Source organism: Paramormyrops kingsleyae, chromosome 25, assembly GCF_048594095.1.
Source record: "Paramormyrops kingsleyae isolate MSU_618 chromosome 25, PKINGS_0.4, whole genome shotgun sequence".
NCBI classification, from domain to species: Eukaryota; Metazoa; Chordata; class Actinopteri; order Osteoglossiformes; family Mormyridae; genus Paramormyrops; species Paramormyrops kingsleyae.
In genome coordinates, this window is record NC_132821.1 from 21,554,950 (window position 1) to 21,576,389 (window position 21,440).

Genomic DNA, 21,440 nt, shown 5'->3' on the forward strand with positions numbered 1-21,440 from the left:
GTACGGTAATGGGCCTCAATCCCACACCTGGGGACCCTCTCTGTCCTCTAATACTCTAATCTAATTAGGCTTCACTGCCACTGATTGGATTGACTTCCCGTCTCATTTTATAATGCCGCCCTAGGCTGTTACTTTGCATATGTCCAAACGGACATATGTGTATTTTAGATATCCTTCCAAGCTGTACCGTAACAACACAGTTGTTCTAGGTGACTCCCTGTTTATAGTCTCGTGCTCCCCCCCCCCCCCCCCCCAATTCCGCTGGGGTTGGAGGAGGGTTTTCTGAATGGGCAGCGCAGAGGGTGGCTTCGCCGGCAGCATCGACGCCGGTGCTGCAGACGGCGATTAGTGCCGCCATCAAAGGCTTGACTCATTCCCCGTCCAGACCGCCGTCATTCCTGGCTCTGCCAAATGATCTGCATTTGCATCCCAATTGTCTTCGCTTTGGCTCCGTAATCTCAATGGCAGCTTTAAAAAAGGGGAAAGTGTATCCATGGTTTCCGTATTTGTGTGACGCCGCCAGGCTGGATGGCTCTGTGTATCAGGTACACCTGCAGTTCCCCTTTAACGGCACAAACACAGCCCTTCTTATGGGTTAAATTACAAGGGACCCAAGATGAGAGGGATTTGTTCCGGACGCCAGGTGCTGTAGGGGTTGAGGACGGGGGGGCTGTAAACCTGTGGGCTTCCCTATCCATGTCCTGCTGTTGGGCCTTTAACAGGGGCAATACTCTATTGTGAACTCTATTGTAAACTGTACAAAACCAGGTGAAAAACTGCCTCGATGGAAGAGAGAACTGATCGAAATTTAATCGTAAGGATTGTTTTCTGAGCAAAACCTTTCCGATCCACGTAGGTAAGTGAAGTTGTGACCTGACATTAAATTAGTTAATCCCTCGTTCTGGGTCACAGGGATGGCGCTTAAACCGTTAGCTTGACTGTTCTCAGTGCATTGCATCCATCTGAGCTCATTAGTGACTCAGTCTCCAATGGAAAAATTATGGATATTTGAACTCGCCTGCTTTGTGGGACCTTATCTGCGCAGCTAATGTGCGGTGAAATCTCATTTAGTCACCCCGGTGGTTAATATTGAGCGTCGATGCTCTCAGGGGCAATGGGGAAAAAGTCGGCCGTAGCAATTATATTTACCATTAAAACCGAATTATAAACTGATATGTTTCAGCTTTTGCAACTTACTTCACAGGAAGGGTCATTTTTTCATAATTAGCTAATTGATTTGTAAAATATAGTAATTTTTATATACTGGTGAGCACACCATTACCGCTGTATAGCCAATGTTTTTGCCGGTGTATTGTCGTAGAAATTTATGACAATACAGACGGATGCCTTTGTATGTGACTTCGCTTTATTAATGAGCTCAGGGAACAACCATCCAGCTGCCACCCTCGTGGTAATGTTCCAAAGACTTTCTGGTCAACATAACCTTTATAGGGGTACATTCACAGTTCGCGCCCCCTCTTCTGAACCAGATCAAACTGGTTAGGGTAGGGGGTGCATTTTGTAACACATATATGCCTTATGCAGATTGCATCTTTCAAGCATGTATACTTCACGTGATCAGCATGCTGCAGGCCTGGGGCATGTGAGGGAGCGTCCATGCTTTTGCATGGCCTCTCTCTGTGTGGTGTTCCTGCCATGTCCACTACGTGCCCTCGATGCTCACGCCTTTGTCCCCCAGTCTGCGTTTCTTGTCAATTCTAACAAGTACTATGTTCCAAAACACGAGTGCAACACTTAGCTCAAACCTCAGTCTTCTTTTAGCTTGTCTCGTGAGTGTCAGCTGTCTGTCACCCAGGCGTTCTTGCAATAATATATAAAAAATATGTTCCAAAAGCAGTTTATCTAAAACCTGGTTAAGAAAAATATATCCTCTGTTCAATTTTCTATCACAGTATGGAGTCCCCCTATTCAAATCTGGCCCTCGATTCCAAATCCAGGCCGTGTTTTCAGTTCTTCCAGGTAGCATGTTTAATAAATACTGATTCTGATTGGCCAGAGGCTTCACACCTGGCTCACAGATAGAGGAAGGCTGGAAAATCAGCAGTGCTCGGACCTTGAGGACCGTGATTTGAATAGCCCTGGTATAGAGGGTAAATATACTGTGCATGTTAAAAGGAAGAGGTTCTACAAAAGGTGAACAATAATAATATAATAACAATTAAAATCTCAGAGGAGCGATATGGGGCTCTGAAAGCCACAGTGTGTGGGGCTTACACTGATTTAATGAGGGACAGTAAAGTAACCAACCAGCCGATGACGGACTCAAAATAATTCCACCCACGGCAAGTGGGGGCCTCATCTTCTTCGCTTTCTGTCTTCATAGGACTTCAGCAGAGCTGGAAATTTCAGGTCCAGAAAGCAATAAAAATCCAGACCATGATTTAGTTACAACCAACCAGTCACGTACAATGAGTCACAGACACAGAGTACTCAACTGGTTGGTTGAAACTAAATATTGGTCTGGATTTTTACTTTCTGGACCTGAGATTTCCAGCCCTGAACTTTGGTGACAAGCAATAACAGAGCCACTGGCCCTATACAATTCTTGCATAGTCTTATTATCTGTGTTCTCCAAATGGGAATGTGTGATATGTGTTCTATTATCCTCGGGGCAGTTTGTTCTAGGAACAGCATTGTGCTGGATTAATACCCTCAGCCCCTCAGAATGGAGATAGATCATAAAAACTGAAGTGAAGGAGTGTAAATAGGTGTTTTGTATAGATAAGATATCCACTGAGCTCCTGATACAGCAGGGTGGACGTGCAGAGAGCTGTCCTGGAGACCTTCAGCCACACGGGGAAAGAGAGGGAACATCTGCTGCCTTTTCACATGAACAGCATCGTTGGGAGGGGGGGGGGGTACCAGACACTTCACTATGCCAAAGCTCTCTGTTAAATCATGTAAGACCATATACCCCCCCCCCCCCCGTGCCCACTATGTGGTCACTCCCATGCTACAGTTTAGCCTGACTTTATCGAAGACTCAGTGCAGAGCTTGGGAATTCTGACATCAAACTAAAAGAAAAAACACCTACCAGCTTTCCTCAAGAGCAGATTTGTGGGACCGACTGTGATATTAAAAGTCGAACGAGATGAAACATCCATTTCTGGACTTTGCATAAGTTTTGGCTTGGTGTCACCGGTATGGTCTCAGCCACTGTTCATGGTCACAACAACCTCCAGCATCCAGGATGTCTGTCAGTAGCTGTCTGCCGCTTTATAATAAGAGTGCTGAGCTATGGAGTCTGACAAGAGCTTCTACTGAAGCTTGAAGGAGCGACAATCCGCGGAGAGAAGACGTGGCCCAAAGTGCCGCAGGTCTCAGACTCACAGACCATTCATTCTGGGCTGATCCAAAGCTACTGATCATGATCCCAACTCAGATCGATGACAAATTCCGTTATTAGAGAGATTTTTTCCCCAAGTAGCCTAATGCCTCTCACAGTTCAACCCGCTAATACAGCTCAGGGGTGCGGCACCACCTTAGAGCCCAGCCTGTAACCATTTAGATGTGGACCTTCCTTCCTGACCGCCGGACTCACTGCTGCCCTCTAGAGGCCTGATTGCTGATCCTGCAGCACGAGCTGCGACTGAGAGGAATCGTGGGGAGGAGGGTCAGGCCTACAGCTCTGGAAAAGCCTCTAGGTTTCAGTTTAACTGACATTAGAGCCCAGCCTGTAACCAATTATGTGTGGACCCTGTTCCCCGACCACAGGACTCACTGCTGCCCTCTAGAGGCCTGATTGCTAATTCTGCAGAGCGAGCTGTGACTGAGAGGAATTGTGGGTAGGAAGGTCAGGCCTGCAACTCTGGAAAAGCCTCGACATTTCAAACTAACTGGCACTTCAGTTGCTGGCAAGGATTAGCCAATACAACTAGCATTTAAAGCGTAAGTAAGATGTGGGATTTGAAGGGGCTTCATACAATCGTTCTGTGTGGGAGTATGACTGGATGCTGTCACATAGCTGGTAGTACAGATTGTGGCCTCATCTAAGGAGGGGAGAGATTTAACACCACAGCTCGCTAAGCCTAAAGCAGTCTTCGAATGTGACGCCTTTCAGTAGCACGTGCTAACTGCTGTTAAGGTTCTTTCTGACGTAGCATTTTGCACAATGCTCACAGATAGAAGACTGTGGGTTCACACAGGCTAACTTGTCATCCTGCACGAGGGACAGCCAGCTGTGCACTGTTCATGCGTGACGGAGATTCTACATGACTGATTGACGACATGGAGAGCTTTCAGAGGTCCTCACATCATCTTAAGTGACCGTCTTTAGCAAAGCTGACCCAAATTGACAATGTATTTATATCCAGAAATAGGAGTGTGCTGGGACACGTCAAAGCTTTTTTTGGCTGCTGCAAATCTCAACATGATTCAGCAGAAAACATCCCTGTCCCTGTAGTTCTGTGAAAGGTCTGCAGATTTAAAAGCACACACACACACACAGGTTTGTAATTACTGTATATCTTTATGGGGACTCTCCATTCATTTCTATGGGGAAAACTCCAATCCTAACATGACAACCTTAACCCCTACCCAGCCCTAATCTTAACCATAAGTAACCAAACAAAATACGAGACTTTCTACATTTTTAGTTTTTTGATTGCATTCACAGATCTTTGTGGTGACCTGATAAATGGTCCTCACAATGTCAAAATAACAGCTTTTTATCACATTGTGGGGGACATTTGGTCCCCCACAACATAATATAAACCTAATCCAAACACACTCACACACACACACACACACACCGATCTGACCATCTGGCATGTTCCTAATGATGCCCACGGTTTTATGCTAACAAGGCTTGCTAGCTAATCCCCTTTAAAAATCCAACATGCTTCATATAATTCCCAGTATCTAGTGTATTAATAACTATATTTATGCAACGTCTGAAATGGCCTCAGGACAATTTTTTTTCATACTTATTCCACAATAATGGTTTACTCTATGAGAGGAATTCTTTCTTGTGCCATTAGATTACATAAAAATTGATTTCATTAAATTATCCATTGATCTTCTAGTCACTTACCCTGGGCAGGGATCATGAGGTTTATTAAATTATGTTATCATTAAATTATTCACTTATTAAATCAGTTAAGTGCTTAACAATAAAAGAATCATTAAAATAAACACCATGCCTGACACTACTTTAAAAGGATCGCATTTACAAAGGGGAAGGGAGGGGCTTTATTGTCATGGCAACTGTGGATGCAAGTTTCCGTGGTACAGCCTGCTGTGCCCTTGTCAGCAGATTTCCTTACTATTGCATAGAGTTCGCTGAAATATAGGACTTTGTTTTGGGATGAAATGGCAGTTTTAGGGCTGGGTTAGGGTTAGGATTAGGGTTAGGATTAGAGTTAGTGTTGCTTGATGGGATGTGGACTCTCTGTTCAGTCACATGCTCTAAATGGTAAGTCAGTAAACCTGCCCTGCATCCAAGTCTGCCATGATTCACATCCATCAGGACTGGAAAGAGACCAGAATCGGTTTTGCGTTACACAGCACCAAATGGCACCTCAGATGAACACACTCTCGTTTGGACAGCGGTCCCCCACTACTCAGAGTGATGGTTCTGATTGAGGTTTTCTGTGTTCCACATACTGATCGTTGGAAATTTATCCATGTAAAACTACTCTGGTCAAAAGTAAAAGTTGAACTCTTTATGTAAAAACATACTTTAAGGTCAAACAAAAGAATTTCAAACACAAAATCACAGACACAGTTAAAAGTTTGTGTCTAATCTAATTGATGCCCTTTTGACATCAGACAGTAGGATCTTCCTAAACAAAACAAAAGTCTTGTATTTGGAGGTGCGTAGGATCTGTGCCTGCATCCAGAAGCTCATAGGTTTAAATCCCATGACTGACAGAGTAAGAAGTATGTGAGAACTGCCCAGTTTCTCCACAGGGATTAACAAAATGCCTTGATATTTACTACCTATAATATAACCATCACATTCATGTCTTTGGCTGAGGTTTTCTTCATCTGCCAAAATCGAAGCTGTGGGACACTACAAATCGAACGAAGCCACCACATGCAAAGCTGCAAAAGTCACCACCGATCAATATAATATCTGTGATTATTACTACTTATATTTCATGTTCGATATGGACTTATGGGGATAATCATTTCTCTGTGGTTAAGCCTGATTCCTACAGATGGCACGTATTGCAGGATGTTTCTGACGCGCGTGTTTTTTTTAGCCTAATCCATGCGGGAGCAGGGAGGGCATTTACGATTAGAGCGCATCTATGTTGTCGTGTGGCTCAACATCAGATTAAATCGATTAGTGAAAGCTGGATTTTAACTGAGTGGTCAGAGCTGGACAAATGCTGTTGGTCTCCTTTGCACTTGCAGAACTTCAGTCACCCAAAATGCACTGGGAGAGGTATAGGACTTATGAAACAAGACAGGGAAAAACAGAAAAAGGTTTCAGAATGAAGGGATTGTCCTCACAACTGTTGGCAACAGTCATGGAAGTTCTTTATGCTATCATGTTTTAGAGTTTTGCATTTTATGCAACATTATTCTCAACCAGAGACCTCCAGGCGGTCATACCCCACTGTGATCTTACTCCACTGAATTAGTATGATCGCGGCCCTCGTTGCCTTTCCCAGAAAATGCCATCTGATTGTTCTCGGGAAGGTAAACAATAGGCAACCTTTAGTGTTCTGATATTTTCCAAATGGCTTCCATTATCAAGCAACCTTTGTGCTGCTAAGACAGACATCAGCAGACCATCAATGGCCGTGCACGTTAAAGTGTACCTCACCCACGTGCTGCTGTGGTTGCCAAGGACGCACATGCTATCACATGCGTGTCCAGAGATCACGGCGACAGCCTCCTTTAGTCATCGGCATCGTCGTCCTGCTGCCGGCGGCACGGCAAGCTGTTGGGGCTTAAGCTGTGCGACTCATAACTTTCGTAGCAATTACCGAACAGGGCCAACACATGATAAGACTGCAGCTGAGATCCTGCATGCATTTTGGAGAGCGTATTTGCCCGACAATAAGTGCAATTAAGATGTGATTAAAGTCCAGGGGGGAGGGGGGGTGTTTAAGTGGTAAACACAGATGAGAAGATCACTGCTGTCAACACTGAGTGGTCACTTTGACCTGCTTGACCCAGTTAAGCTCTTAGGACAGGATTAGACTTGGGGAAACAAAATCAAGAACGTTAATGGGGCACCGGGAACAGGACCGACACACAGAACAGGCACAAGGACAACAAGCTGGACAGCCACTGACAAACCACAGGAAATGTGAACAGGCACAGGGGTACTAAGAAAAGAGGCACAGGGGGAACACCATCGGGAGGAACGAAGGGACCAGGCGTGAACAAAGGAGAAACAGAGGGACGAGAAGCAAACAGAGGAGGCAGGAAGGCAAAGGACGGGGAGAAACGGGGAGCCCGAGGGAACCCCAGCGGACGAGAGGCGGAAGCCGTAGGGGCAGTAGGCGACCGCGAGGCCGGAGCTGGAGGGAGCCTCGGCGAGAGCAAGGGAGGAGCTGGAGGAAGGCGGAGGGGGTGAGGAGGAAGGTGGAGGGACTGGCGAAGAAGGTGAGGAGGGAGATGAAGGGGAGACTGGCAGAGGGGAGGAGGGAACAGAAGCTGGCGCAGGCAGAGGCACCACCACAGCCAGTGAAGGCATAGACAACCGACGAGTTGGAGTGGGGAATCCTGCAGGCGACCGACAAGGTGCCGCAGGTGGGACAGAAGGCGACCCCCGAGCCGAAGCCAGGGGGACCCCAGATGACCACCGAGCCGGAGCCGGAAGACCCATAAGCGATCACTGAACAGGAACCAAGGGGACTGAAGGTGAGCCAGGGGGCAGGGCGGTCAGGAACCCACCCCTGCACAGGTGTCCTCTCCCCCTTCTGGACACGAAGAGCCGAGGTACCGGCCAGGATCTGCCACCCTGGAGTGGTGGTTGGGGCGACCCACCAGAGGGGCTTACCAGGGCAGTCACCAGGGATATCCCCGAGGGGTCCCACTCAAGCTCCTCCCCCCCTGGAGATAGAGGAAGAGTGGTGGTCCAATGGTCTGGGACCTCCTCGGGGACGGGGACAGGGGCCATGGGAATTGGGGCAGGCATAGGGTCCAAGGGGGGCGGGGCAGGCGCAACAGCATGGGCTTCAGGGCGCAGGTGAAGCAGCAGGCACACGGGCGTTGTGCGCGAACACCGCTGGAAAGGGCTCCTCCCGACACGTCCAGCGCGTCCTCCCGTCTCTCTCTCCGCTTCCTTCTCCAGCAAGTTGGCGCTGCGAGGTCCGGCAGCTCGCCTGGCAAAGGAGGAAGAAAACCACAATTGATGGTCCCCTGCTGGATCATATCTTCAGTGACCCAGCTTCTCAGCCGGGTCACATTCATCCGGACCTTCTCCGTGAGGTGCAGATCCACAGAAGGGGAGATCCATTCTAGGATTTCCCTCGACCGTAAAGGAAAGGCTCACACCGCGGGGTCCTCCGTAACCTCGGGCTGTCCGAGCCAGTAAACTACCTCATCCAGCACATTGAGGTGTTCCGCCTCGCTGAGGGGAGGCATCTTCTTTTCAGTTCTGGTCCAAAACGGGGAAGCAGAAGCAGGGACACAAAGAGCAGTGTAAACACCAAAACACTGGACAAAATGCGTACGAACGTCAATGACCGGACAGGGGTAAGACAGAATTGGAAGCACTAAATACCAGACTAGATTAACAAGAACTAGACATAGCTGAGAACACCAGGATTCCACACGAGGCAAATGAGGGGGCGTGGCGCACGGGAGGATCGGACAAGCAGGTTATGACAAGGACTGACTATGAGAGTGGCTAAAGGGAGATCTTAGCAAAAGATACCTGCTGAATCCCTTCTGATTTTTTACACCTTCTCTGATTGGAAGGACTGTACTAACTTACTTAAAACAAGCCTTGACATAATACAGTCAGCCCTCCTGCATTCGCGCTTTGTGATTCGCAAATTCACAGATTCGCGAAAATTTCATGGGAGCCTTAACGCCTCATGTATGCTATGCAGCCATTTTCATATTTTCACCGTACTGCACAGCTAATTCATAATCATCATTATCTTAAATTAGTATTCTACTGTTTTATTAATTTTGAATGTGTATATGCATTTTTGTTCCCTCTCTTTTTCGTGGTTAGTGCACACATAGTACTTTTACAACTTATTTCTGTATGTCGTTACGTCATTTTTAATTGATTGAATACCTGTACCCTGTATGTACAGTACATGTTTCCTTTACGTACCTATTTTATAGAATTGTACCTGGCTGCAGTTTTCTTTTGCATTCACAGTAAGGTAAAATGAGTAAACAAACGGGACTGTTAACTTATTGACATGTCATATACGTATGTGAATGCAAAAGAAAACTGCAGCCAATGCCGTGTTCTATGAATTAGTAGGGGTAACATTAGTATACTGTACTGTCAGGGGCGGATTAAGGTGCACAGAGGCCCCTAGGCTACAGTAGTCTGTGGGCCCCCCAACCCCGCCCCCCTCCGCGCCAATGGGGGCCCCCTTGCAGGCTGGCACACGTGGGGCCCCTAGGCTTAAGCCATATCTAGCCTGTGCGTTAATCCGCCCCTGTGTACTGTAAATGTGCTAGTGTGACAAATATCCGATAGGCGATACTGTACTCTATTTTTACATAAAACATTTTTTTTAAGGTAATGTATCAAGCTAACTTTTAAATGAAATTAAAGTGTTTTGGGAGCATGGGTGTGGTCATATTTAGGCTTTAAACTACAGAAATAAGCACATATTACCATTTTTAGTGACTCTACCAAACATCCGCGAATCCTCCTCATTCGCGACGCGATCTGGATCCTAACCTCGCGAATGTCTGAGGTCTGACTGTAATTGGAAAAAAAAAAAAAAAACAATAAACAAGAGAAGCAATAGGGAAGAGTCCGTTGCTGCAGCTAACCCACCGGCTGGCGGGTTTTTCCATTTCAGCAGAAATAGGGGGAAGCGTTGGAAGGGGTTGGTGGGCTGCGCGCCTCTCAGATACACCCCTCCGTCTGCTCGAGGTGTCGCGCTCTGTTTTCAATGCGGAGCGCCTACTTCAGCGCAAGCCTGCGTCCCCGTCTCCAAACACCTGCCCAGCCTAGGTCGAGAACGCCTGCCAGCCTGTCGTCGCTTCCCTCCAGCCCCAACAAGAGCGCAACCTGCCGCCCAGATTTATCGGGACTGATCGCATCCGTACACAGGTTGTAGTGTCTCGCAATGGACCGCGTCGCGAGGAAAATCTGACAGAAATTGCTATTTGAATTAAACAGCCTCGCAGGAAGGGGTGATCAACTGTGCTGATCTGAGCTCCTCGGACAGTTTTTTTTATTGTTATTTCTGAGTTGCCGTTGCATGAGCATCCAGGGAAGGAACAAAAACACCACCAAAAACTGATTTTCCAAGCCGTCCATTTAAGGGTTTTGTTTAGGTGTGAACTACAGTTCCCAATCCGAGCAGGCAACAATGGAAGAGAATATGGAAGAAGGACAAACACAGAAAGGTAATGCTTTAAATTATTCAATTATATATAAAAACAACAGAAATTGCCACTATTTTCTAGGTTTTGCGTAAATGCTCGTTAATTTATTTACTTAATAATTATAATTTAAATGTATTATTTGTCTATGCAAGACTGCATTTTGGTTATTCCGTGCGTTCTTTTGTTTTTTGACAAAAATGCATATAATCTGCGCGGTTCTGCACGGTTCTGCAAGCCTGCTTTCGGGCTCCGCTGCACGCCTGAATCTCGGTGCGCTCGGAGCGCTCTCTCAGAAGCGTCTTTGTCTGCTTCGCGTTTTCACGCCTGTCAGGTTGGGTCAGGGCAGAACCGAGCTGAAGTGGATCTGAGGCTGATCTCTCCCGGGTTACAGCACACAATGCAGATATTATGTGCCCGGTCTCGGCGCTGACTGAGATTACAGTTCGCCTTCAATGATCTGCTGCCATTTATGTATGTTTTATGTGCTGTTTCCTTAAATACCAAAACAAAAAAATCAGAGCCCGTGGAGACCGCTCTGCAGGGACGGTTACAGTGACATTTGACAAATTTTGCGAGATACACTGTCTGCCCTCTCCTACTTAAGAATACTTACTTATTTCCATTCAAATGGGATTTTCAAACGCTGACTGGTTTTAAACCAGCGCTATTAGTTATATCCTGACCTCCCTTCCTTTCAGAGATGAGGCAACCACCATATGTCACAGGATTTAAAAACTCCACTACGTGAGAATCTGCCGAGAAAGGATTTTTGTCGTTCGTTTGGCTCTTGCTTGATGTTTGGAGGCGGACTCCCCTTGCGTCTCCAAAGGGACGAACAGATAGGGGGCTTCGCTGTGCGGCCAGTCCGGTCCAAGCACCCCCCCCCCTCCCCGCCCCCCACACACCCACAGAGGAGCGATGGGGTGGAGGCTTTACTGATCAGCAATATCAGGTGGTAACTACACCACCTTGCAAAACCAAGTGAGAAATGCCCAATGGAGAGCGATAAGACGAACGACCATTCCAATTATGCATGCATTAGGATGAGCAGACTGGGAAAACAAGGATCTGTCTGCTGGATAATGATGCGGACTGTTATAGTAAGGGGCATTTGATTGGCATCAATCTGAACAAAAGGTCCGGGGCAAAGCCGTCCCGCAGAGACCCGGGCTGCGGATCTGTTCCTCGCAAGGGAGGCGGCGGAGCGCGCGCAGAGGAGGGGGCGCTTTCTTTCCTCCATATGACGCTGTTGTTGTGATGAATGTGGTGGTGGGGGGGAGGATGCAAAACACAAACAAGGAGCGCGACACTGTAATGGCGCTCTTCGTTTCCCCTACCGCATCCCACCTGCCCCCTTTTCCCTGGTCCACCGTCCATCAGCTCTGACGGGGGGGAATAAATAAAGCAGGTGACAGGGGGTGCCAGATTAATTTTACCCTTTAGTGGATCAGGGGGCGGATAGACACCCCCTCGACCCCTCACAGACAAGGCAAACACCGAGACGGTCTTGGGCGGCAGATGATGAGGGGGGGTTGCGGGGGGGCAGGGCGGGGCTGGCACGCTCGAATTAAGATGATGGCTGTTATTAATGGCTCTTATTTAATTAATAAAACATTCCAAGAAAACACACTTTTATTATTAGGGCGACGGTGATGATGATTGCAATGAAAGTGGCAGAAGTAATAAAATATTGATTTTTGCCAAATCTCTTTTGTGTCGGTAGGCAGCTCAGTGAGTATTTAGAATCGATTTTCTATACTCGGGAATCGGCTTCCTGGTGAAGTGTAACGCAATACTCGCTGGGCGAGTACCTAACCTGTAATTACTCATCTTCTGTTCCCATGCGCGCAGATCCTTCTCGATGCGAGGCGTTCAGAATTACGGCTATGGGGCCAGCACCTTTATGATTTATTGTTCCGCGCAGGGAAACTGTATATCACAGTTATAATTACCGCGAATGCCCCTATCCATGCGTGCGTGCTGAACTTGACACAGTAAATTTTGATCCATCGAAAGCTTTGTTTAGGTGTACCATTTGGCCCGATGACGTAATCGTCCCCACCCCGTCACAGGAACATATAACCTAAGGGAGAGATACAGACGCTGAATTAAGTCTCCGTTTACAGACCTGTTAAAATATGATACATGTCTAATTAAAGTGGTATATATAAGCAGTATACCATAACGTTAGCCAGAGGGTGGTATTTAAACAGCTCCTCGCTACTTCCAAAGGGTACTGCAAATACCACTTGGTGTTACGCAGATTCGGATCCAGTTGAATATTTCATTAATTATTTATGATTAGCCAATCAGTCGTTTTTTTTAATAAAGAGATGCATGTATAACCGTGCTGATATAGGCAGGGGCGTTTTTAGCTATTGAAAAAAGAGGGGGAAGTCAAGTTTTTACCTGGGCTTGACTTTTTTTTGAAGGAAGACTAGCATCAGGGGTAAAATACTCGGCGCTATAGATCGGACCTGACGACGCCCATGCTGAGAATGCAACAATTTTAATAGTAATGGAAAACTGTGAAATCTAACTATAATCATTTACTTGGTATTCTGGACGGGTCAGTTCCGGGACTAGTAGATGGTGGGATGAAAGATTACAGGTAGATCAGTACTATCTTGCAGGCTAATCGGACCTTAATCAGACCTTAAGAGGCTTGATATCATCATGATTGGATTTCTGCCGTAGAGCCATTTGATCCTATTGGTGTTGGTTTTTATTTTCAATAGGCCTATAACTTATTTAAACCCGTAATAAGGCATAAATGGGTGAACCGGCAGCATTTACATTAATTTATTACTAAAGTTACAGCAAATTCATTCAAAAAGCCAGTGCTTCAAGAAATTCTTAAGGCGCGTCACGTAATTCCCGTATGAGCGGGTCCATAAATCTGCACGTTCACATCCTGCTCTGCGGCCATAAATTTAAACGCAATAACCTCCTCTGTCGGGAATGGGGGGTCCAGCAAACAAAGGTAACTGGTGTCCCAGTGAAGCCCTGCATCACACTGGCAGTAGGTGTGTAAGCTCAACGGGCTCCTGCACTCTTCGCGATGGTCCCCGCAGACACCGTGTCACAGTGTATGGCTCGCTGTTAGCCCGTTATAGTGAGAATCGGTGGCGGGGGGGCGGCGGAGACCAAATCTTCACGCAGAGGTGGGAATTCTCTCTCTCCGGGGCAAACGTTCGTTTTGGCAGCGGATTTACCAAACATGAGCATTTGGGAGTTATAGCGTAACGGCCTTTCGTATGGCAGGAAAGGTGTGAGGCGCGTTATTGGGGCATCGGTGGCTCCATAGTGGGGGGGGGGGGGTTGGGGGCGCATTCTATGACTGAGACTGAGACTCATTATTCACCCAAGGCAATGGCGTGGCTAATTGGGAGGCTGGTGATTCAGTGGTCCAGCATATTCTACAGCAGCCATGAGTATTACTGGCCAAGTCCCAGAACAGTGTTTCCAGCATTTATGACAGGATTATACGTCAACCCTGATGTGCTTAATATTGCTGCACCTGACAATTAAGTAAACCTTAATTAACTATCGTGGTCCTTAATGGCACTCGTTTGTCATTAAAGTCATCAAGTGCACCGTTTTCCATAATTTATAAGCATGTTTTTCTCTGTCTCCTTTGTAGGACACTGTAATTGTTTTATTTTTTTTGTCTCCGCAGCTTTTGAAGGATCTAGAACAGTAATGGATTGTAAACCTGTGGGAAAATTAGATGCCTTGTCTTGTATCGATTCGTTCTTGAGGCCCGGTATTATGACAGCATCTCTAATCAATCGAACCCCTCCCATCGTTCCCTGACAGGTCTGTGTCAAGCACCTGTCCGCCATGCTAAGCTTCTGGCTTAGAGTAACAGGAATCCATGCTTTCATTCTTTCCTCTGATACGGCTCTTATTAGGGAGACAAACGTGACTCAGGGCCACAACATGCGGATCCTGCTTCATACAAAACCATCTCGTTATTAATCTCTACAAAGGCTTTGAGGATACACTCATACAGAGGTAATACGATGACCATACCGTAAGCGGGTTAATTAGCCAGGCAACGATATAATCCTGTTTGATGAACAGGCGCAGTGTCCACGGTAGAAACGCTATAACTGCTCGGGGTGTTTATCGCGGCATCAGTTTTTAATAACATCCATCCATCTTCCATCTCCATCGCCGGGCCGTAAGAGCTGCCCCCGGGTCTGTCCATTTTTTTGCTGCACTGAAAATCGTCAGGCTGGTTGGCTGTTTTTCATTTATCTTTTAGAGCTATCCCATGGGCATCTGGGGTGGTGAACAGCACAAAATGTGTGTGTGTGTGTGTGTGGGGGGGGGGGGGGTACAACATATGGCGAGTCAAGCTGCGGATGTGTGTGTGAGTGACCGGTTCTCCTGTGACCAGTGACATTCCGTAATTCTGAAGCTGTTCTGACACAGAATAAACCAAGAAATAAGTGCGCGGGGGGGGGGGGGGGGGGCTACGTGGAGTCTTATTTCCTCTTGGTTTCATTACATTACCTCAAAGGGAAACTCTACACTATTGCTATTGATTATAAACGCATTTGCAAGCGACTCTGCTTCGCATAAGCACTGTCGGTAAGCAGACACGCTACCCCGAGGGTCCGGAGAAGGATTTCGGACCCTTATTTGGTTATTTGGGTTCTCCCGCACCCTCACCCATGTGACCAGTATGTGCAGCTAGCAAATCTGTCATCGGGTGCAGAGCGCATGTGTGCAGGAATGATGAGATATATCTATGGCACTTTGTTGTCAGGGAAAACATACAGACTTATAAGGTAGCGTACATGGTATGATCAGGATTACGGTAAACCTGGGGTTTCTAGTATGGGATTGTTTTTAATGTGTGTGTATATATATATATAGAGATGCACCGATCAGCCATCGGCTCATGGCTCAGAATGAGCTGATATTTACCACCAATAATTCCCCTTTAAATTAATGGTGACCCATATTGCTTTGCACATCCGTGTACCAAACAGTTAGAGAAATGTCTGCTCTGAAGTGTTTCTGAAAAACGAATCCGCTCCAATAAAGAAGACTGCAGTATTGACGAATAACACTAGTCGATCAGTAACTCAATTGATAGCAAAACAAAACTCAGTGCTGACAATGCAAAATCAAAATATATTACTTGGAAAATTATGGAGGTTATCACAGTTGATGATCAGCCCATCTCTGATGGGCTAAATGTCATAAATATATAAGATGTATACAGTCATAAAATCTAGTGCTCTGGGACTGTTGTTGTATGCCAGAGTTGGTGTTTTCTTATCAAAAAATAAATACTTTTTCATTTTCTTAGAATGTAATAAATATATTCTTTAATTTATTTCGGTGGATTGTTCCTTTACACTTTACGCAGAACCTTCCAAACAATCGGTATTGGTATTGGTGTCAGTTTTCAAAATAATCAGCTATTGCCATCAGCCAGATCAATTTCCTTATTGGTGCATAACTTGGTGCATGTGTGGATTACTGCTCACTTTTGAAAATTTGGAAGGATGGCTGTTAAAGTCAGTCTGAGAGATCATCGTTCACCGGTCACCGCTTATCATGTCCCCGAGGATGAAAGACACTCCTCTGTGGGATTGCAGTCCAAAACTGAGAGGGAGGGGATTGAATCCGCCACCCATGGCCAGGGGGCTTGGGGTCATACAATCAGAACCATACAGAGATGGTTTTTAGAGTTTTGTGAATCATCCATATTTATTTATAATATTCCGACTTCAGCACGCTGAGTGGGCCCAGCCGGAAGGTGTATGCTCGCTTTGGCGCCGATCAGTTTCTCAAGCGCCTCTTCCTGTCAAGCTGGCCGACCTCCCGCGGTGCTGTGGGCTCTTCACACGGTTTATAGCAGGAAAGGCTGTGGCGAGGGTTCCCACGGCAACCAGCACCGAGACCCTTTCAGAATAAATTACTGAACCCCCTGAAATGAGCAAGAGCAAATCTATCTGCGTTTGTTTGTTGACCTGTTGACATTTTACACGTCCTGCAAGACCTGCTCTGTCACCTTCATAGATTTTTTAAGTTTCGTGTTTGATTGTCAGACACAGTTACATGACTGTGATTCATTGGCTGTTTTAATTTTTCATTTGAAAAATATATTTTTATGTCCATTTCCTTGAAAGAACACTGTTTTTATCATGGCTGCTGGGGGAGTGGGCGGGGCTAGCGGCAAGGGAAGGGTTGAATCCACACATCGAAAATGACACTGCAGAGCACGGCCTAGTGGCGGCGTTCAGAAATACCTGGGGGGTGGCAGGTCAGCAATCAGATGAGCTGGGTTTTTTGCTGGAGGGAAAATTAGTAAACGCTGGTGTAGGCAGGGAAGACCAGGTTTACTGTACATGGGAGAATCATGTGACCAAGGGCGTAGGAGAGAGTTTGATATTGGAGGGGGGTACAAAAATTTTTATACAAAAATGTATTTATTGGGAGCGGTGAATGAAGCCAAATTAAATAATGGAGGTACACACCCCCTGATTCCTGCACCCCTTTATGTGACTGGTCATGTCTTACATTCCACGACGCTTTGGATCTCCAGCAGTTTGCTTCACTTCATGCTGCTATGGATCTGCAGCCGTATGCTTCACTTTAAACAAATCTGGATCCCCTGCCGTGTGCTTCACTCTGTGCTGCTTTGGATCCCCAGCCATGTGCTTCACTTTATGCTGATCTGGATCCCACGCCATGTGCTTCACTTTATGCTCATCTGGATCCCCCACTGTGTGTTTCACTGTATGCTGATCTGAATCACCCGCCGTGTGTTTCACTTTATGCTGATCTGGATCCCCAGCCATGTGCTTCACTTTATACAAATCTGGATCCCCTGCCGTGTGCTTCACTCTGTGCTGCTTTGGATCCCCAGCCATGTGCTTCACTTTATGCTGATCTGGATCCCCCGCCGATTGTTTCACTTTATGCTGATCTGGATCCCCCGCCATGTGCTTCACTTTATGCTGATCTTGATCCCCAGCCATGTGCTTCACTTTATGCTGATTTGGATCCCCTGTTGTTTGCTTCACGTTATGCTGATCTGTATCCCCCACCATGTCCTTCATGGCATGCTGCTTTGAATCCCCGGCCATGTGCTTCACCTTGTGCTGATCTGGGTCCCCAGCTATGTGCTTCACCTTGTGCTGATCTGGGTCCCCAGCTATGTGCTTCACCTTGTGCTGATCTGGATCCTCGGCCATGTTTCACTCCATGCTGCTTTGGATCCCTGAGTGCTTTATGAGCTGTGTGCTTGTCCCAGAATGAAGGCGGCAGTGATTAGTTAATGTCATAGTCAATGCAACCGATTGGGAACCGGTTGCTGGGTCAGATATATATTAAAATTGTAATAACGAAAATGTCATCGTGGCTGTAATGTCATCTTAAAGGTACATATGCAACCAAGGATGCATGATGGGGTGTGTTTGCAGGTGCATTGGGTGACCTCACATATGTAGGGTGCAGAGTGTGTACAGGGGCCATTTCTGCAGTCATACTTGCCCTGTTCCCAAGCTACCCACCCCCCTCCACCCATGCGCCCCAGATTAGATGAACCATTCATCACCAATGACAAAGATGAGCTTGTGGGGCGGGAAGAGGCGGAGATGGAGTCACGGTGAATGCAGAGAGGATAAAATTAACTCAGCCCAAGTCCCCTCCCCAGAACAAAAATAAACAGAAAATCAGAAAAGCACCACTGCTCAATTCATACAGGTGGTAATTTAGATATTTGATTCCTTATAATTTTTTCTGCTTCCTCATCTGGTCACAAGCAGCACTAAGCTGGTTACTAATAGTTTTTCCTTGACTAGGACACAAAGGCTTTCGGGGGTCTTGCTGGTTGTCTTTTGTCTGGTCTCTGCTCTGGTTGCCCCCCCCCCTTCCCTGAGCATACTGCATGCTAATGGGACGAGCAGACCAGAGCCCTCCCGTGGGGGCAGGCTGTCAGCTTCCCCCATCTCCGATAGGGGGGTTTACCGCAGAGTTTCAGGGGCGTCTCTCTGACTCCTCCCACATTGCTTTGCTACCCCAAATATGTGACTCTCTATTGTTGTTGTTGTCTGTGATTCTCTCTTTTGTTCATTTTCTTCACTTGGTTGCTGATCCTGTTTTTTGTTGCTCTTGTATTTGGGTGGGGGGGGGGGGTAGGGTTACCTTGTGCTGTCACTTCCGCGCTATGATTGGACGATATTTCTCCTTTTTTGCCGCCGCATTAATTACCGATATTGAGCAGGAAACGCGAGCAGGGAGGATGAGAGTGAGCAGAGCGAAGCAGCGACCTCATGCGCTAGACCCGCGACCCGAGTCCGGCGGCGATGGGGGGGCGGAGATGGGGGAGGGGCAGCGGTCAGGGAGCTGCCAGCATCCCAATCTGTTCCCTTCCCCCCCACCCTCTCGTCTGCTTGGGCCGTGGCCTGCGGGGCTCGTTAGCACACGGGGGCAGATGGGAGTGGCGCACTCAGTGAAACGCCTGCGCAACGCATAATGACGACCTCATCCCGGCTGCCTTAATCACTGTCATACCTGTCACTCTGCCCTCTATCTCCAGGAGGAAGACACTGCAGCTGATCATGTTCAGTCTTTGTTACTTTTCTTTGAGAGCTGTTCACATGCACAGGAGGGACGTGCTTTCGCTTTTTACGTGTGCATTTTTACATCGGGCTGTAAGGGTTGCCCCAGGTCCTGATGACCATGTGAACTGACATGGGTTCCCTAACACAGAACCTTACTCAGGTTCTGCTGTCACTGAGCCCGGCGGGTTGGTGGGCTCCTATCAGATGGGTGCTGAGCAGACTGGGTCACGCCGTGTGTCCACATGTGGCCCGGCAACAAACCAACTGCGAAACCCGCTTTAGCACACTCGGGCCTCCGTGTCACACAGGAACCGGTGGAAACCCGCCCCACAGAGGTGTCCATCCGGATGGCCTCCTGCACGAGTCCATTACAGGTGTTTCCATAGTAACGTGCGCAGGTTCACTGGGTCTCAGGACCCAAACGCATGGTAGCACATAGTGTCCTACTGTTTGGTGCAAGAAAGTGAAACAAAACTCGGCCATTTTTCTCTTTGCTTAATATCTTTATGCTTATGGCCTGATTTGAGGGCAGAACCGCAGACCCACAGGACTGGATGCATTTGGACTAGAGGCCCAGCATTATTTGGGGTGAGTCTCTGGTTCAAGACATAACTTGGGGGGGGGATGTTTAAATAACAACAGTAGCTCACAAAAACAGAAAGCAGCTGCATAAATGGCTCACAGGGGACTAGATGGGAGCCCCCCCCCCCATCCACATATATGGGCTGACTGATTGTAGGCTTATGCTTCGAAATGCAATAATGCTAATGAGGCACCCCCACCCCCAGGGTGGCACTGTGTACATAAATCACCGGTGCGACGGCTTGCATGTTTTTCTAACCCCCCCCGGCGCCAATGCAGGGGCCACAATATTTGCATTGTGCCTGGATCCTCATTGTCCCGCTGCCGTAAGTGGGTCACACCGCTCGAGTGGGATCCGCTCCCTCAGTCGGCATGGCAACGATGCGGGCTCGTTAAACGCGTGCGGGGTCCCGGGGGGGGCCACACGGTCCTGTCAGTCACGCCCTCCCCAAGGGGTTGAGCTTTATCAGGTCCAGCACCGGCAGTTTGTAATTATTTTCTAGTTGCAATTCATTTTTTAAATATTTTAAAAGACTGCATTGACAGGCTGGACGATTCCTCTCCTGCTTTTCTCCAATTCCTCGGGTTGCCATAAAGCCCCTTTTTATCCGGATAATTCCACCCCTTGACCGCATTTGGATTTAAAAAGGAGATTAATCCCAGTGTTGCCAGTTTGATGTGGCTCTGGCAGATGGGGGGTGGGGTGGGATTGGGTGTGGGGGGGTCCCTTTGTTGTCGCAGAGACGCCCCTTTGTTTCCTACATGTCGATGTGGGCGTCGGCGAATCACAGGAGCTTTAAATAGCTAAACAATATGCAACCCCGACCTGACAAGCCGTCACCTGACCCCTCTGCACGACCCTGGAGGGGGGGCGTCTTACAGTGGGGGGGGGGTTCGTTCCCCCTGAGCTGGAGGGCAGTATCGGACGGGTGAGAGCAGCGGCCCTGAATAATTAATGCCATCAGCTCTGACCTCTCAGTGGCTAAATAATGAATGAAAGCTCAGCATCGCCGCATCAGCCCCCCTACATGTCGTCCCACTTAGCATGCTGCCCCCCCCCCCCCCCATCAGAATAACAACACACTAGTGAAGCGAGGGAAGCGGCGGAAGGGTCAGGCGCTCTTTTTAATTGCAGGTTACCTGCTTTGTGCCTGCAAATATTTGGTCTGGAAGTTAGACGGGGAGAGAGAGACAGGAAGATGGGAGACAGAGACAGGAAGATGGGTGATGGAGAGGGAACAGGAGACAAGAGATGGAGTGAGAGAATAGGAGATGGGAGACGAAGAGAGAGAGAACGAGGGACAGGAGAGATGGGGAGGCAAGAGATGGGGAGAGAGAATGGGAGATAGAGACAGAAAGAGAGAGATGGAGAGAGAATGGGAGATAGAGACAGAAAGAGAGAGATGGAGAGAGAGAATGAGAGATAGGAGATAGATAGAAAGAGAGAGATGGAGAGAGAGAATGGGAGATAGGAGACAATGCTGTGTCAGCTGCAAATGCGGAGCACCGCCCAGGGTGACGAGCGAGGGAAAACCGACCCTGAAACAGCACACTGCCGCCCCAGGGCCACAGGGAAAACTCCCCCCCAGGAACACGAGGCTTGAATCCGAGCTCTCTGAGCGTGAACTTCATGAACGATGCATCGTTTGTACACAAAACACAAATCATGAAGGAGTTAAAGGTGCAGCTATTTGTTTGTGCCGGTGACACTTCCCCAGGAAGAGTGTGCAGTTTGGGGGGGGGCACTGAGCGCCG

At 47.7% G+C, this 21,440-nt stretch overlaps 1 protein-coding gene across 3 annotated transcripts in view; it reads left to right on the forward strand.

Moving 5' to 3' along the window:
- gpm6ab (glycoprotein M6Ab) overlaps window positions 1-21,440 on the forward strand; it is a 43,084-nt gene that overhangs the window by 8,055 nt on the left and 13,589 nt on the right. Inside the window, exon 1 of one of the 3 annotated variants that reach the window (XM_072706945.1) lies at window positions 9,900-10,533. The exons of 1 other annotated variant lie outside the window; for it this stretch is intronic. In XM_072706945.1, coding sequence (XP_072563046.1) covers window positions 10,497-10,533 — 37 coding nt within the window. In that variant the 5' untranslated portion in view covers window positions 9,900-10,496. Of the gene's footprint in view, window positions 1-9,899; window positions 10,534-21,440 lie in introns of those variants that run through there. One more of the 3 variants, XM_023799294.2, reaches the window with a different exon arrangement.